At 39.2% G+C, this 17971-nt stretch overlaps 1 protein-coding gene across 8 annotated transcripts in view; it reads left to right on the forward strand.

Moving 5' to 3' along the window:
• Positions 1 to 17971, forward strand: part of DCAF8 (DDB1 and CUL4 associated factor 8) — a 41170-nt gene that overhangs the window by 13133 nt on the left and 10066 nt on the right. For 5 of the 8 annotated variants that reach the window (XR_009688999.1, XM_061120396.1, XM_061120400.1 and 2 more), the window contains 5 exons: positions 1556 to 1630; positions 4034 to 4704; positions 5663 to 5803; positions 6869 to 6963; positions 11635 to 11745. Coding sequence is in view for 7 of the 8 variants with exons in the window: in XM_061120396.1 (XP_060976379.1) it covers positions 1582 to 1630; positions 4034 to 4704; positions 5663 to 5803; positions 6869 to 6963; positions 11635 to 11745 (1067 nt within the window). In the remaining variant the exon portion in view is untranslated. The remainder of the gene's footprint in view (positions 1 to 1555; positions 1631 to 4033; positions 4705 to 5662; positions 5804 to 6868; positions 6964 to 11634; positions 11746 to 17971) is intronic. The other 3 variants (XM_061120401.1, XM_061120402.1, XM_061120403.1) reach the window with 1 other exon arrangement.

Genomic DNA, 17971 nt, shown 5'->3' on the forward strand with positions numbered 1-17971 from the left:
TAATCTTAAAGTAGTACAACAATTTTTCCCTGCTCCATAGACTTTTGCAATTAATATAATTAATTTAAGCCCTAGGTGGGGAAGAAGATACTGCTGAGTTACCAAAGAATATACACAGGGACAACTGAGAGGAAAAACCAAGTGCTGTGTGAGGAGAACACTGTACAAAAATATATCATTGAAGTAGGAGGAATAAAACAGCCTGCTCTGCAAATAGCTCTTCTGTTTTTCTTTATGTGGCTTCACAGATCTGTTTTTTGTTGACATTGTCTTTCATCATCACCCTTCCAGGTGTCCCTCCTTCAAATTCAGCCTCAGTCCTGCTCTTGGATTATTTCTACTGCCTCATCCTGGCCTAATGTGAGCAAGTTTTGGGCAGCTGTCTCTTGGCAGAGGATACTTTTTTTTTTTTCTTTGAAGCAACTTGGATTTCTGTAGAGAGAGTAGGGGGTAAGGATAAGGATGGGGCTGCTTCTGGGATAATTGTTATGGGAATGAAAGGGCTGTTGAAAGATTAGAGGCCAGTGTGCCTGGGTACAAGGACTGGAATCATAATCATACTTTGTCTTTTACCACTGCCTTTTGTCCAAGGCACTGAAAGGGCTTAACAGAATTCTGGTCTGAATAATATTCTTTGCTCTTTGGAATTTGCTTGAGGTGGGAGTGAGGCCCTGAAAAAATAATGACTGTTTTAAAGGGATATAAAAGGAATAAAGTTAGGTACCCCAGTTCCTAGTTAGGGCCTCGCTAAACAGACAAATCTGGTGAAAGTTGGTGGAAATAGGTGAAATAGTGTTTGCCATTTTATGAAATGGACTGAGATGGTTTTAATGGAAATGTTGCTCTTTTCTTCTCCAGCTTTGCATTTGATGACTGACTGACTAGTTAGTTGTAAGGGAAAGAAAAACTTTTAGGCTTTTTTTTAGGGGTAGGGTGCTCCTGGGTTCTAATTTGACTGTGTTTTTTATGATCCTTAGTTTGTGTGTGTGCCTGTAAGTTTGAAACTAAGCATCTGAATGGCTGTAAAGCTCAAGGTGTTATCCCAAGAGCTCAGTTTCTTCCATCTCGGCTGTTTTGTATGTAAAAAGATACTCATTCTGACCCTCCTCTTCATGTTGTGAAGACAGATGTTTTATAGACTTTGTGGATACATACGAGATTATTTACAACAAGATTTTTGCCTAAGTGGGTAGTGCTGGAGCTAACTTTTTTTGTATTAAGACTGCTTGCTTGCAATACCTGTCACTTGATACAGACCTGCTGTTCCAGGATTTATTTCAGTTCCTCCTCCCCCATCTGAAAAATCACTGCCAGTTACTTGTTAAGGTAAAGAGATGGGAGTTGGCCTCCCAAAGATACGTCCCTTTATGGAATTTAGACATGGGATAATATCTGACATAATTTTCAGCAACTGAGAAACCCTCTTGAGCACACACCAAAAAATCATTTTTATAAAAATAACAAAGGCTGTACATTGCTAAATCTCCTGGTGCCTTTTATCATCTTTTCCAGATTGTTTCCTAATTTCTTCATTTTCTTCCTCTTCTCAATCCAGGCTGGCTACAGTAAATATCATTCAAGATGTCCAGCAAAGGGAGCAGCACAGATGGCAAAACAGACTTAGCTAATGGTAAGGGACCAAAATGAAGGTGAAGCAATTTTTGCTGTCGACTGCAAAGAGAGTGGAGACCTGGATTTTAAGGGAGGGAGTGAACTCTTCTTGTGTTGTTTTGAGTGTTGGAAGTACATAGGAAACACCTTTTTGTTTCTGGTACTTTTGTTCCTTCAACTATTATCTTGATTGTTTTCAGAAGATCAGTAATAGAGTTGTGCCTCTAAGAGGTAAAGTGGTTTGGAATTCTGAAAGTTTGTAAGGGTGGACAAAACCTAGGAGATGCTGTTAATAAAGGAGGAAAAGATGATCTAATTGGTGGTGGAACCAAGGTAGTTGTTGGGAAGGCACGACTTCCCAGTTGTAAGGAGAGGTCTCTTTCCATGGTAGATCATAGTTCAATAGATTAGATGAGAGATAGTTATAAATAACTGGGATTAGGGCTTTTTTTCTTTCTTTCTTTTTCTTCTTTTCTTTTTCTTAGGGAAGACTATTAAATTATTGGGTCTAGGACATATTTGAAGGCAGAATATCAACATTCTAATAGAATATAGCTACCCCTGGGTCATTTGACCAGTGCATCAGCTCGGAGCAAACTTCCAAACTAGAGAAAGTCCTTCAGAATAGTTGGGCAGCACAGAGTCCAGTATTCCTTAGCACCTTGTAGGTTAAGATTATAGGCTAAATTCTAGTTGATGTAATTGGTAGAGCAATGAAGTGTTGAGGAAGGAAAGGGGAGACTTTCAACATGCTGTTTTTCTATCCCTTTTGTTCCTTTCTTACCACTGCTGCTCATTTATTTTCTGTAAAGGAGAGTGATTAAGATTTTTCACTGGGCTTAGTTGAAAGACACAGGACTCTAGAGGGGTTTGAGATAGAGAATTGGAGTTTGGCCATTAGCTAGATCAGGGATTGCAAATTATGGCCTGCAGGCTGCTATTTTTGTAGTTTATTGGAATTCAGTCATGCCCCATTTATTTAAATAGTACTTATGGTTGCTTTTGTGCTACAACATGGAGTTGAGTGCTTGTGCCCATGAAGCCTAAAATTTTTATTATCAGGTGTTTTATAGAAAAAAATTGCCAACTCTTAGCTGTATCTGGTCATTGACTGTTAGGGTCCTCTTACTGAGCTTGTGATATGCTCTGGCCCTTATCTTAAAGTGGTAAGACCCCCAAAGTCATCTTTGTTTGTTAATCATAATTTTAACAACATGTGCTAGGAGGTTTGATGTATTATTTTTTTCTTCTCCACAGAAGTGAAGGGTGTGAAATTTTATCCCTTCTCACCACTCCCAATCTCAAACCCAGTTTCATTTCAGAAGCCACACTTACTAGTCTTCCTCCCTGCACACAGGAGCCTTAGCACATGTGGTCCTTAGGAGCAGAACGCTGCACTTGGCCTCCTCCCAGTTCCCAGTCTTTCTCACACTGTGCTCTTAGCTGAAGTGCTTTTTGAAAACAGATGTTTATGTGTCTTCCAACCTTTCGTCACTGCTTGAACCAAAGACATATGTGTTTATCTGTTTTCCATAATAGACTTTGTCTAAGAGTTCATTGAAAAGAGATTTCATTGCTTCAGAGAGCTTCAGAAATTACTGCTCTTATCCAGATGACTAAGCAAGAAGATACACCCACTTTGAATCCTTAAACCATCAGTGTGGTAGTGGAGTTGAATAGCTTATCCCAGAGTCACACACAGCTGGTCAGACTTTCCTAATAGCCTTTACTTCTGGCAAGATAAAATTTGTAGTCATCTGAGGAAAGGAGGCCATAAGCAGTGTTTAAAATTCTCATTTGCTCTCTCCTTTCTTTACATCTTGACCTTAGTTTGGAAGTTGTAGCCCTGTGGGCTCCAGAACATTATCTGAGTGTTCACTGGTATATACTTTGGGTGTCAGATAGGAGAATTCAGTGTCTGACTGTTGGGAATTATATTGCTTAGTGACCCAGTTATTTTATAACTACCAGTATGGCAGACCTAGAATGTGATGAACTTTTCTTTTCGAGCCAACTCATGCTGGGGATGGCTATTCTTTTTCCTTATGTTCAGCTTAATTGCTAAAACTAATGGATGCCCATCTAGCAAAACAAAGCCTAAGGTAGTTAGACTCAGGCATACTTTAATAAAACCTGCCAATGCTTTGCTTCTTTAGAATTTATTATAGTCTTTGGTTGTCCTACAGTTCTCATTTGTGTGTGCTGCAGTTCTTTGTGTGCATCTCTGGCCTTAATCTTTTCGGGATTCCCTCTTAGAAAGTACTCTTTAGGAGCGTTTGTAATGAAAACATTTTTGACCAGTGTTGATGTATGGGTCTCATGATGTGATGATTTTTTTAGACTATGGAGAGGAAATCCTTCTGGTCACTATCTTATTTCCTTATTTTGCCCCCTCACCTACCCATTCCTTACTAACATGCAGGAAGCCTGTCTAGCAGTCCAGAGGAGATGTCTGGTGCTGAGGAGGGGAGGGAGACATCCTCAGGCATTGAAGTGGAGGCTTCAGACCTGAGCTTGAGCTTGACCGGGGATGATGGTGGCCCCAACCGCACCAGCACAGAGAGTCGAGGCACAGATACAGAGAGCTCAGGTGAAGACAAGGACTCTGACAGCATGGAGGACACCGGTCATTACTCCATCAATGATGAGAGCCAAGTCCATGACCGCTCAGAGGAGGAGGAGGAGGAGGAAGAGGAGGAGGAAGAGCACCCTCGTCGTCGTGTGCAGCGCAAGCGGGCCAATCGTGACCAGGACTCATCAGACGATGAGCGGGCCCTGGAAGACTGGGTGTCCTCAGAGACATCAGCCCTGCCCCGACCTCGCTGGCAAGCCCTTCCTGCCCTTCGGGAGCGGGAGCTGGGTTCAAGTGCCCGCTTTGTGTATGAGGCTTGTGGGGCAAGAGTCTTTGTGCAGCGTTTCCGCCTGCAGCATGGGCTTGAAGGCCATACTGGCTGTGTCAATACTCTGCACTTTAACCAACGCGGCACCTGGCTGGCCAGTGGCAGCGATGACCTGAAAGTGGTGGTTTGGGACTGGGTGCGGCGGCAGCCAGTATTGGACTTTGAGAGCGGCCACAAGAGCAATGTCTTCCAGGTGAGGCAAGGGAACAGACTGGCAATTGAGAAAATCGGGCATGAGTTAGATAGACTCGAGCTGCTGCTGGAGTAAGAGTGATAGTTGTGGTAGGAATTAGATATCAGGAGTTGGTCATACCTTGGCTCCCATAATGACCTAGAAGAGTTAAATACACTGAAAGACCCATGGTAAACTTTTGTTTGCTTGAGCACAGAAACTGTTAGAAGCCTCATTATGATAGGAAGAGTGTTTGGAAATCATCAGGAAGGCCCTAAATGCCGTGCTTGGAGGCATAATAATGTAAGAACAGAGACTCTTGAACCAGACTGCTGAGTTTAAATCTTGGCCCAAACCCTTAACTAGCTGTGTGATTGTGGGCAAGTTTATTTAACCTCTGTCTTTCAGTTTATTTGCCTTTAATATAGGACTAAAAACATACAGGGTTATGAAGATTAAATAACAGTAGAAGCTAAGCAGTTAGAACCGTGCCTGGTACTTAATAAACCATTGATAGATAAAGGTAACATTTTTATTCTCTGGAAGTTTTACTTATCAGCCCATCCATCGTATAGTACTAGACATTTATCCCTAAGCATGTTCTCTTTCCTTCCCCAATATCCCCTTTGGTTTCCTTTATCTTTGTAGCAAATTTTTGTTGACTTCTTGAACCAAGGAAGATTCTTCTCTGTTTTTCCCTTACCTTTCTTTCTTACTGGGTTAGTCCTAGTTCACCTGAGTACTTATCCTATACCAGTTCTGCCTTCCAGAATCAACAGAAATGCTCTTATATTAGAAATCCTTTCTTTTCTCCTTTAACCCTCGGAAGAAATTGGACTTAAGCCAGCTGTGTGAGAACAGGAGGTCTAAGTTTCCAGCTGTTGTATAGCAAAAGGGGATGATTTGGGGTTGTCATCACGTTTTTACCTCTCAAATTCACTTCACTTTCTCTTGTCCTGTTTTTTTAATTACCCTCCAGGCCAAGTTCCTTCCTAACAGTGGTGACTCCACCCTGGCCATGTGTGCCCGTGATGGACAGGTTCGGGTGGCAGAGTTGTCAGCTACGCAGTGCTGCAAGAACACAAAGCGCGTGGCCCAGCACAAGGGGGCGTCCCACAAGGTGAGGGGGCCCTCGTCCCGGAGGCTGCACGCCTCAGCTCCTCTGCGGGTCTCGGCCAGGCCCGCCAGGGTTTCTGTCCACTGTGTCCCCTTGGTTATGCACGCCTGCATCACTTCTTTCACTCCTGAGACTTGTAGATAAGACTGGAGAAAAAGCAGTCTCCCTGAACTTCTCAGAAGGCAAGTATTTGAGAGATCTCTAAATCTTGCACATGCAGCAGTCACCTGATTATCCTTGACTCCTAAGCTGAGCCATGGTTGGTTTGGAGATCCTTGAGGTCCCCTTTGCCTCCCAAGAGTTTAAAATTTACTCTTACTGTATTTGGAACATTTTAACAGTTCAAAGGTGCTAGCTGTTGGCTTCTCGTATGTGAGAGCTCCAACTTTCCTGTTCACAACACTCAGTGCATAAACAGCACTATTTCTGGAAGCCCTATTTAGAGCTGGGAATATAGGCCAAATAGTCATGGTGGCAGGCAGTGAGGAGCCAAGAGCTGCCTAGTCTCAGAGTAGGCACCATTTTCTTCCATGCCATGAAAAGATGATCCTCTCTTTTTACAAACCCTACACAAATATATAGGTGGACCTGAATATGTATAAAATATGTAACTTTTCTTGCCCAGATGACTCAAGAAATGTAAAAATTGCCTATTTCTTTGATTCTTAAGACTGCTAGTTAGATAACTTTTAGAACTAAACTATGGAGAATGAAGCTTGGGTGCCATTTCTCTCCCCACCTGAGGGTGTGGAATTGATTTTGAGAATGAGCCCTAATGGCAGTGTTTTCCTTTGGTATCACTGTTCAAATCCCCTGGAGACTTAAAAGTAGCAAATCACCTGTCCTTTTGACTTGTATAGAATAAACAAGCTGTAAGTAATTCACACACAAGAGAGAATGGGCTTATTAAATTACCTTCTTTCCTGGGATTTTACAACAAAAAAAGCTAGATATTTGTCTTGCTGAGACATTTTAAATGCAGCCCTTCATAAATATAGAGGAATGAACTAGACAGCCTTTAATTTTAATCTTTTAGAAACCTTATCCTTTCTCTTTTTTCTCTTTCAGTTGGCCCTGGAACCAGACTCTCCCTGTACGTTTCTGTCTGCCGGTGAAGATGCAGTTGTCTTCACCATTGACCTCAGACAAGACCGACCAGCTTCGTAAGTATAGCAATTGTACTTTTACAGAATTTGAATTTCTTGACCTTGAAAGTATTGCAGATGTCCTAGGTTTGAAAGATATTGCACATGTCCTAGATAATTCTCAACTAAACCAGAGAATAGTTCCTTTGTGTTTATAATAAGAAATGGATTAGTTTAGGGAAATTCCTTACTTCTTTGTTGTTTATCTATTTCTCAGCAGTAGAGTACTATTCAGCTTAGCTTCATTTCTAAAGCAGAGTTCAGTTATCTTTTTATATTGTGGGCTGTAATAACTGGATGATCTTCTAGTTCATTTGGGGGCCGCCAAGCTTCCCCACAAGAAGCACATTACTGGCAGCTTAGAGATATGCTCGGAGAAGGAAATGGCAACCCACTCCAGTGTTCTTGCCTGGAGAATCCCAGGGACGACAGAGCCTGGTGGGCTGCTGTCTATGGAGTCGCACAGAGTCGGACACGACTGAAGCGACTTAGCAGCAGCAGCAGCAGAGATATGCTCATGTGTAGTTTTCACTTCAGTTATGTATAGAAACATAAAAAGTAAATGGTGATTCTTAACAATATTGGTAGTTGTAGTAGAACGCGTCATATCATGGCTCATTTTTACATGAACCTGAGACTAATGGGTAAATTATGTCTGCTTTTCGCTGTGGTGCCATAGAAAGAGCATAGCATCTTGTTTGTGTCCAGGCAGGCCTAGGTCAGGTATGAACCTGCGCGTTACTAGTAGTGACCCATGTAACCTTTCTGAGCTTCAGTGTCTTCAGCCTCACTGTGAATATAATCAGCCAGTCCCATTCTCTCTCTCTTTCTCTGGTTTCTGTGAGGGTGATTGATCAATGTGTTTGATACCTCAGCGTAGTGTCTGGCAGCATGGGTTTTTTTTTGACGGCACTGTGTCTTTATTGCTGTGCTGGTTTTTCTCTAGTTGCAGTGAGTGGGGCTACTCTCTAGTTGCATGTGCAGGCTTCTCTCTTTGGTAGTTTTTCTTGTTGTGGATCGCGGGCTCTATGGCACGTGGGCTTCAGTAGTTGTGTCCAAGGGTCCAGTAGTTTGGTTCCTGGGCTCCAGAGCACAGGCTCAGTAGTTGTGGCAGACGGGCTTAGCTGCTCCATGGCATGTGGGATCTTCCTGGATCAGGGATCAAACCTGTGTCTCCGCGCTGTCAGGCGAATTCTTTACCACTGAGTCACCAGGGAAGCCTGGCACCGTGGTTATAACTGATTAAATTGTAGCTAATTAGTTTACTTTTTTCATTTTTATTGAGCTTATAATAAGATACATCTTTTTTAAAAAACTCAGTAATGAAGGACATGGACAAAATGTAAATGCTACCTCATGTATACCTCCCCTGCCTCCCACTTTTCTAGCTGTTGATAACTATTGTTAAAAAGTTTGAAAAAAAAAATTTTTTTTTGAGTGCCTTTTCAGTCCTTTTTGTGTACATTTACGTATCTTTACCATATACGTATATACTTTCCCCTCCAATGTGGGATAATTGTATGTATAGATAAACTTGCATGTATGTTATATTCTTGCAATTTGCCTTTTTCACATTATAATGCATTTTGGAGATATTTCTACATCAGACCAACAAGGCCTGCCTCATTTTTAACCATGACATTGTATATTGTAGCATTGGTGTACCACAGTTTGTTTAATGACGACCTAGTTGATAGATTATCTAGATTATTTACTGAATTGTTTGTTTTAAAAATTATATATATATATATATATATATATATATATTTAATATGCCATATTGGAAGTTTACCTTGGGATCACAGAGTATTCAACTTTACAGATATTTTCCCCCCTTAAAAATTATCTTAAATCTTATAAGTGAATACCAATATTGAGTAAGGGATATCACTGATTTTACAAAGCATACAAGTAAAATATATGTTAATTAGGTGATATAATCTTAAGGCTGATTATTATCAGACTTTTAGAGAGACAAGTATAGAAAAAGTTGTCTACAAAGTGGAAGAATTTAAAATAACTGGTTAAAGGATGGAAATGTTTTTGGCTTGTGGAAAGGATATGTTGGTTATTTATGTAAAACTTCAAGAGGATGAAGGTTGAGAGAGAGTGAATGGATTTCTACTGGAAAGGGAACAGGCCTGGGTGATAAAGGTGCTACCTTCAGTCCTAGTGTGTAGTTATCTAGCTTTGAGAAATCATTTAACCTCCTAAACTGAATGATGTTTGTTATTTTCAATTCTAAAGTTCTGTGGTTCTATGATAATAATGGAACATTAGCAAGTTTTCCAGAGAGGGGTGGGAAGGGCAAAGATGGGAAAAATGATAGGAGTTTGTTTGGTCTGCTCTGGTAGAGAGTTGTGAAGCAGAACAAGATCCTCTGAATCAGGTTCAGAGGAAAACTACTATTAACCCACAAGAAACTGGGAATCTAGTTCAAGTAATGGGCAGAGCACATGACTTTGGCAAATAATGGAATGTGTGATGAAATGTTGTAGGCAGAAAATCTGACTGAGAGTTGACCAGTGAATCTAGATGCAAGCCATAATAGATGGGATAGAAATTAAACAGGGGAACATAGGACGAACTTATAGTAGGAGGAGGTCCAGATTCTGAGCTGGGAAAATAAGAGACAATGGGCCTTCAAAAAGTTTTTGCTTTAGGGGTTGAATTAGTAAAAGACCAGAGGTCAGAGGAGTGAATGTGAAGGTCGGAGCTAGAATATGTTAAGCTGGTGCCTTAACATTTGCTTCTATGCAAGGCATTTTTGTATGAGATTGACATAGGGGGATATTTCCTTTTTGTATCCATTAATAGCTGACTCTCTGGAAGCTGGTAAAATTGTCTAATGTCATAGGAAAAGAGTTAGATTTAGAGCTTTGGGGGGGATATTCCTTTAGCCAGTGGAAGCTAGTTTGAGATATTCTTCAAAAGAATCCTTTGGTTTGATCCATAATTTCCCTTTTTCTTAGAGCATACCTGCTCATTAAAACCGCAAGTTTTAAGGCAAAATTTGGTAAATTTGTTTCATGTGATTTTGTCTGCTGCCTTGCTCTGGTGTCAAAACTTTTTTTTCCCCTGCTACCATTATTAATCATATTTATACCTCTGCATTTTCCCTGGAGAGCTCAAGGTACTCTGTGTATCTATATACTGGGAGAGAGAATTGTTTGTTTTAGGTGAACACATGGAGACATGGGAAGACTGAGCTCTTCATCAGGATTAGATGACAGTGCAGCCAGTGCTTCATAATCTTTCACCTCAGTGTCCTCATTGCGCTTCTGCCTGGTAAACTTTATGTTGGTCTGACCCTCTCCTGAAAAAACCCAGATTGCTTAGGAAATGAGACAGTTCTCTGAAAAAGAGCAGCATCTACTCCTATTCCTCCTTCCTTGTCTAAAACTCAGAGCTGCCTCTTCTCCGTTGCTAATTTTGTTCCTGAAACTCTTTTTTGATTTGTTTTCTGCCTTGTGTTTTTGAGGGTTGGGTACGTGTGTATTTATTTTTCCCCTACTGACATTTATTTTTAATGACCTCTATACACTGTTCTTTTAATGGAAAACTACAGAGATTTTAAAATTAAATGCTAATAAAATTTCTCCTCTTTGCCTAGAACAGTTTAGGTTGGAGTGACTTTGACCATGTAGAGAGGATGCTAACATCATTTACAAAGAAACTTGTTATAATTGTAGTTCTTTCTCTAAGTACCAGAAATGAACAAAAGCTTAGAATTAAAAATGAAAACTCTTATTCATAATTGCCAAAACTTGGAAGCAACCAAGCTGTACTTCAGTAGGTGAATGGATAAACTATGGTATACCCAGATAATAGAATATTATTTGGCACTAAAAAAAAAATACCTTTCCTGTCTTTTCTCTATAAATTTACTAATCCTTATGATGTCATATTTGACAGGTTGGACACTTCAATCTGGAAAGAGTAGTCATAGTGCCACCCTTAAGGTGGGACAAATTATGGAAATTTTATAAGGTTTCCTTGAGGTCCATGCCCTCTTCAGAATCACCGGTTTTTGTAGTGCAACCAGAAAAATAATTCAGAAATTATTTTCAGCCTTAAAAATAGCTATCTTCATAAGAATCTCCTCTCCTAATTTTCTTCAAATAAGGGAACACTAATATTGTTTCCCTTTGGATTAACTGTAGCTTACCATTTTTCTTTGTGCATTTTAAAACTGTTTTAAGTGATGCTTTTCTGGAATCTGGGAGATAGATTCTGACCTTAAAGTCTTTTCTGTCCACTGTTCCTATGATTCATCCTCCTCTCACTCCCTGCTCCCAGATGATTGCAAAGATATATTTGTAAGTAAAAGGTGGGAAAATGTGGGTATTGTCTCTTTAGTGATTGGTTATCATCATACTGAACTCAGACTGAGACTCTGGGAAGTGATGCTTTCATACACGTTTAATTTTATACTTCTTGAGGAACACCATAAAATTACTACATGTTTTATTCCATTTCCAAAGTAGCACTTAGTAAATATATATGGTGGTGGATTATATTTTTCTTTTCTTGTTCCAATGTACAAACAAAACCACTTTTTTCTCTCTTTCCAAATGAAAATCTGTTTGGTTTCTTATTAGCTGTGTCTGCATTACTCTCTGTTCTCACTTGCCATGACTATCTGAATCTTTAGGAGAATATAACGTTTGTACTTTTCTGCTCTTGAAGGAAACTGGTGGTGACAAAAGAAAAGGAGAAGAAAGTGGGGCTGTATACAATCTATGTGAATCCTGCCAATACCCACCAATTTGCAGTGGGTGGACGAGACCAGTTTGTAAGGTGAGTCTGTGGCTGTTTGTGTCTTTGAGAGCTTGAGATTGTGATGCTTTGTGTACTACCAGCTGTCCCTTTTGGAAAGGTATGAATTGCCTAGAAATCCATTAACCACCATCTTTGATTTTTTTCCATCTTCCAAAGAGTTTAAACTTCTGTGATATATTCTGTTCCCTAATTAACATTCCCTGAGGGATGGCTTGACATGTTGCAGATATTATCAAGTTTAAGGAAGTTTGATGAATTGACCAAGGTCTCCACCTAGTAGTTAGCGTAAACCCAGGTTTACTAGCAAGTGCTCTATTTAGTAAATACTTTCCGCCATTTTTCATATGTAAGTTAACATGCACGAGAAATTTTGGATACTGGTTTCAGATTCAGAAATGATTTATTTGACTTGGAAATTCTCATTGTGAACTGAGAGATTTTGGCTCCTAGTATCCTGAACCACTTTTCTTTATCCTTAGTGATATTTTTATTTTGAACATTTCTTGTAACATTGTCTATTGAGGCATATCCTAAGGGAAACAGAGTTTATGGATTCAGTCCATGACTACATGTGACTGCAGTTAGTTTCCTTGACCCTTTGTCACAGTTACATCCCATTCCTACCCAGTTGGTCTGTCTCAAGTATATATTTTTAGTTGCCAAGGGGTCATCAGTTTGAAAGGGAGGAAGGAGAGGTTTATAGAAAAATAAATGACTTTATGCTTTTCTGATAGTGGTGAAACACATGATCTTCCTTTTTAAATGAGAGGGTATTTTTTATAATTGTATTCTGTAATTAATTTTATTAATAATCACAGGGATAGACTAAATGTTTAGAAATCCCTGAGAAACTATCTTAATTTATTGAAGAACCCTGCAAGAGAACTGGGGAACTTTGTTACTCTCTTCTTCCCCTGTTTTCATTGCCTTCTAAATTCCTTTTCTTTATTGACCAATAGCAAATGTGTAGCAGTAGATTTTTTTTTTAAGGATAAGAAGCTGTTGATCAAAAAAGGGGGCTTAGTTGTTGGAACTTTCAAGTGCTACTTCCTCCAAAAAAGCATTTACTGAAATTTCTAGTTTGGATTTCCTGCTTGAGCTCTGGATTCATTGAAAAGTCTGTGAATTCAGATAATTCAACCACAAGGACCTTGATGTTTGGAGGAAAATGGAGGCATCGTCTGTATTGATAACTGCAATTGATAATGCCTTTATCCAAAACTGATACTTTCTGAGGGTTAGAATGGGGCTGGAAATTAGTTTCAGTATTTTGACACAAGGAGAAAGACTCAGATCTTCTGACTTTTATCAGCCTCAGTGTTCTTTATCCCTTTGTATGTGCCAAATTCTCAGCGTGTAATAGGCTGTTTACTTGACAGAAGCACATGTAGATTTTGAGGCACAGCTGGTGATGGACAGGGAAGCCTGGCGAGCTGCTGTCCATGGGGTTGCAAAGAGTCAGACATGAGTGAGTGACTGAACTGAGCTGATCGCGTATGAGCAGATGGCCCTTCCAACACCCTAGCTCTTCTCGCATCATCTTCAGTTTCTCTGGCACTTCTTCAGTTCATTGAGTATATTGGAATTCTTCCTTTCTGATTCTTTCTTTGACAGAACTTTAGGTTCACCTTACAGTACGAATCTGAAAATATTTTTGCTGAATATTTTATATCATAGCACTATTAGCTTTCACTAGCCTGAGGGAAAACCTCTAAGGGAGTACAGAGAAATCGCTTATTTATCATCAAGGCTTTTGCATCGTAAACACTGAATTTTAGTTTAGGATTGTGAAGGAGCATTTAAGGGAAACCTTAGAGAGTCATGCTTTTTGGAATATGATCAAAAAGCGGGGAGGGTAGGGAGAAAGAAAAAAGGTAGGCAAGTGAGGAGTGGTATCAATTTGAGTCTCTGCTACTAAATCCTGCCTGGGTTGGTATAAGAATTTACAGGAGTGAAGGAAAGGAGACTATATCAGATAAATGAACCTTGTGGTGATAGATTTGGCAGTGTGATTGGTTGACATGTAAATTTATTGCTAAAGGATTTAGTGTCGGCCCAGATTTATAAAACAGAGTGAATAAATAGTCCCTTTGCTTCCCTATTGTTATCAGTGACACTGAGAGAACACTAGGTTAAAGGCACATGGCAGGAAGAGGAGGTGAGGAGGGAAGAGAAGGACTTAAAGTTAGTGAGGACCTGGAGGCCTGTGGAGAGAAATGCAATAAGGATGTTGAGACAGTGCTGAAGCTATTCTTTATTTGATTTAAAATGTCAAGGGCACAGGAAGACTCAATAATGTGGAGATGTCAGTTCTTCTCAACTTGAGTTGTTGATTCAGTGCAATTCCAGTCAAAATTCCAGCAAGATATTTTATGTATATCAACAAACTAAAGTTTGTGAGATGAAAATAAAGATCTAAAATAACCAAAACCATATCGAGGGAGAAGAACAAAGTTGGAGGCCTGATACTACCCAACTTCAAGACTTCCTATAAAGCTGCAGTAATTCAGACAGCATTGTATTGGTGAAAGAGACAAATAGATCAAAGGGACAGAATAGAGAGCCCAGAAATAGACCCCCATAAATATAGTTGAGCTGGGGCTTCCCTGGTGGTCCAGTGGTTAAGACTCCATGCTCTCAATGCAGGAGACACGAGTTCAAACCCTGGTCGGGGAACTAAGATCCCACATGCCATAGAGCATGGCCAAAACAAAAATAAATAAACACCTTTATTTAAAAAAAAAAAAATATATATATATATATATATAGTTGAGCTATCTTTGACAAAGATGCAAAGGCAAAAAAATGGAGAAAAGACAGTCTTTGCAATATATGGTGCTGAAACAACTGGACATCCACATATAAAAACTGAATCTAGATATAGACCTTACACCCTTCACAAAAGTTAACTCAAAATGGATAATACACCTGAAAGTAAAACCCAAAGCTATAAAACTCCTAGAAGATAACATAGGAGAAAACCTAGAAGACCTTCGGTATGGTGGTGGCTTTTTAGATATAGCATTATAAAGATATCCATGAAAGAAAAAATTGATAGGTTAGATCTCATTAAAATTAAAAACTTCTGCTCTGTGACAGTATCTTTCAAGAGAATTAGAAGATAAGCCACAGACTGAGAGAAAATACTTGCAAAAGGAACATCTGATGAAGGACTGTTATCCAAAATACATAAATAACTCTTAAATCTCAACAGCAAAAAACAACTCAGTCAAAAAATGGGCTAAAGACCTTAAGAGACACCTCAGTTAAGAAGATACTCAGATAAGTGAATGGAAAGATGACCATCAGGAAAGATGCATACAGTGCAAAATGATAACAGATGCTTTGGAAGACAGTTTGACAGTGTCTCCAAAACTGGCACCCTGTGATCCAGCAGTTAAGCTCCTTGGTATTTACCTAATGAAGTTGAAAACATATGTCTATACAGAAACCTATACATGGATGACTATAGCTGTATTCATAATTGCCAAACTTTGGAAGCAACCAACATGTTCTTCAGTATGTGAAATGGTGGTATATCTAGACAATGGAAGATAATTTACCACTAGAAAGAAATGCGCCATCAAGTCATGAAAAGACATGGAGGAATCTTAAATGCATATTACTGAGTGGAAAAAAAAAGCCAGTATATAAGGACTTCATACTGTATGTTCTAACAGTATGACATTCTGGAAAAGGCAAAACTGTGGAAATAGGATCAGTGATAGCCAGGGGTGGGGTGGGGCAAGAGAGAGGAATAGGCAGTGGATTTTTATGGCAGTGGAAATACTCTTGTGATGTTAATGGTGGATATATGTCATTATACATTTATCCAAGCCTATAGAATGTAGAGTAAACTGTAGATTTTGAGTGATTATGGTATATCAGTGTAGGTTTTTTAAAAAACTACCATTTTGGTGAGTGATTTAGAATCAGAGAGGCTGTACATGTGTGAGGGCAGGGAGTGTATGGAAAACATCTATACGGCTCTCTGTTTTGTTGTATACCTAAAACTGCTTAATAAAGTAAAGTATTATAAATCAAAAACAAAAACTTTTTTGAATGACAAGCTTCTGTCCTGTGCTCAAATAATAAGAGAATTTTTAAAAATTTCTGTATCACCACTTTCTAGCACAGGGGTTAGCAGTCTACACTGTTTTTGTAAACAAAGTTTTATTGGAACATAGCCATAGCCATTTGTTACTGTGACAGAGACTGGATGGCCCTGCCAGCTTAAAATAATTACTGCCTTGCTGTTTAGGAAAAAATTTGCCAACCCCTAGTCTCAAGCATCATATCTAGAATATAGTAGGTTCTTAATAAATACTTACGGAAGAAAGAGGAAGATAAAAGAAGGGCAAAGAGCTTTAGATATTGAGGAACACAGACTGTTCCATACACCAAAATATTAAATACTTAATTTAAATTTTTTTTACTAATTTGATGACTTGGGAACATAATGATGACCTAGTGATATTTGAAAGCTGTTGATTGAGACTTAGAGGGGAAACAAATCTGATTGTTAGCAGCTATATTTGCTGAAGAGTAGTAATTGGTAGTATGGCAGTCTCCTACTTGTCTTCTTTATTTTATTGGTTCATTTAAAAAACATTTCCTGGATAGTCTGTTTATGCAGAATATTTGTTAATGAATTGTGGAGAATACAAACATACATTGATTCGTTTGTTTATTCACCTAGCATTTACTGAGCATTTGCTCTGTGCTAGATACACAGTTGACTAGACGCAGTTTCAGCCTTCAGGGAGGATTCTGAAGAAACAGATATATAAGGATTAAAAATATTAAGTAACTTACCCAATATTACTCATCTAGTAAGTAGCATAGTATCTGAACTCAGTTCAGACTCCTTCAATATGGTGGAAACCATTAACTATGCTGTTCTTTCTCACAAAAGAAAATTAAAGACAAATGGGAAATATTTCAGGTAAAGGAAACACAGTTGTTTTAGGATAATAAGATGAGACATGGTGGATACAAGGAGGCATAGCTTTGTGTGTGTGTGTAATGTATAGGATCTTTGGGAAGTGGTAGGCAGCCATATTGAGCAGTTTGAACCTTATTTACTAGAAAGTACAAAATCACTGAAGAGATTTAATTATAGAATTTACATTAAATTTTTCATGTTAGATGTAATTCTGGTGACAATATGAGCAAGGAAATCAGTTAGAAGGTTACTACAGATAATGTAGGCAAAAAATGAATAAGAGTGGAGAAAGCAGATATAGTGAAGAAATACACCCAGGAAGTCAAATTGTTGACAGGAAAGAATTATAGGAGAGAAGGGACCTGATTTTTGGTTTGGCCACCTGAATTTAGGATGGTGCCGTTAACAAAGATTTGGGGGAAAGGGTAGACCTTGAACGATCTTAATTTAAGGAGAATGCTTTTACTTTTGGGCATTCCATTACAACATTCATTTGGCATGTGGCTATAAATGTAGACCTCACTCAGAACAAGTGTGGGCTGGAGACACAGATCTAAGAGACATGTATCTACATATAGGTGGTAGTTAAAATGTTGGTAATGGAATTTGATCACCAGAAGAAAGTATAGTGCAGAATGCTTCCTCCCTTTTGAGTCTCTGGCCTCTTTGAGAATATGAGAACTATGATCCCATCTCCTTGGAAAAATACATGTAAGCACAGTTTTTGGGCATTCACATATACTTGAACTCTAGGTTTTAAAATTTCCTTACACAGAGTCAGAGAACTTAAGACTAGACCTTTGAGCAACATTAGCATTGAAGGGATGAACAAAGAAGCACAAGCCCATGTGCTTGTGGTTGGATATCAAGGAAGGAAAGTGTTTCAGGGAAGGAGTAATGAATAATGTCAAAAGAGGAGAGAAAGACCTAAAAAAGTATCTTGTTGGCATTGGCGATTAGACTACTTATGACTTTAGCCAGAGAAGTTTCAGTAGTGAATTGAAAGCCAAAGCTAGATTAGAATGGATCAAGAAATGAATAGGAGGTGAGGGAGTGAAAATGTTAAAAGCAGATTGCTCTTCTCCATAATCTTAACTGAAGGCGTGGTGGGAAGGTGGGGGGACAGAAAAAGCAAGAGTGGGAAAGGTCAGTGGGAGAATTTGTAGAAAATGGGCAAACAGTGGTGAGGAAAGAGGGCTAATCAAGCGAACAAGGTCCTTGGAGGGATGAGACTCTTGAGATTAGAGGACAGTGATATGCAAGGACAGTGACTAGATCTGGCTTGTTCCTCACTGTATT

Source organism: Dama dama, chromosome 20 (genome assembly GCF_033118175.1).
Source record: "Dama dama isolate Ldn47 chromosome 20, ASM3311817v1, whole genome shotgun sequence".
Taxonomy (NCBI): Eukaryota; Metazoa; Chordata; class Mammalia; order Artiodactyla; family Cervidae; genus Dama; species Dama dama.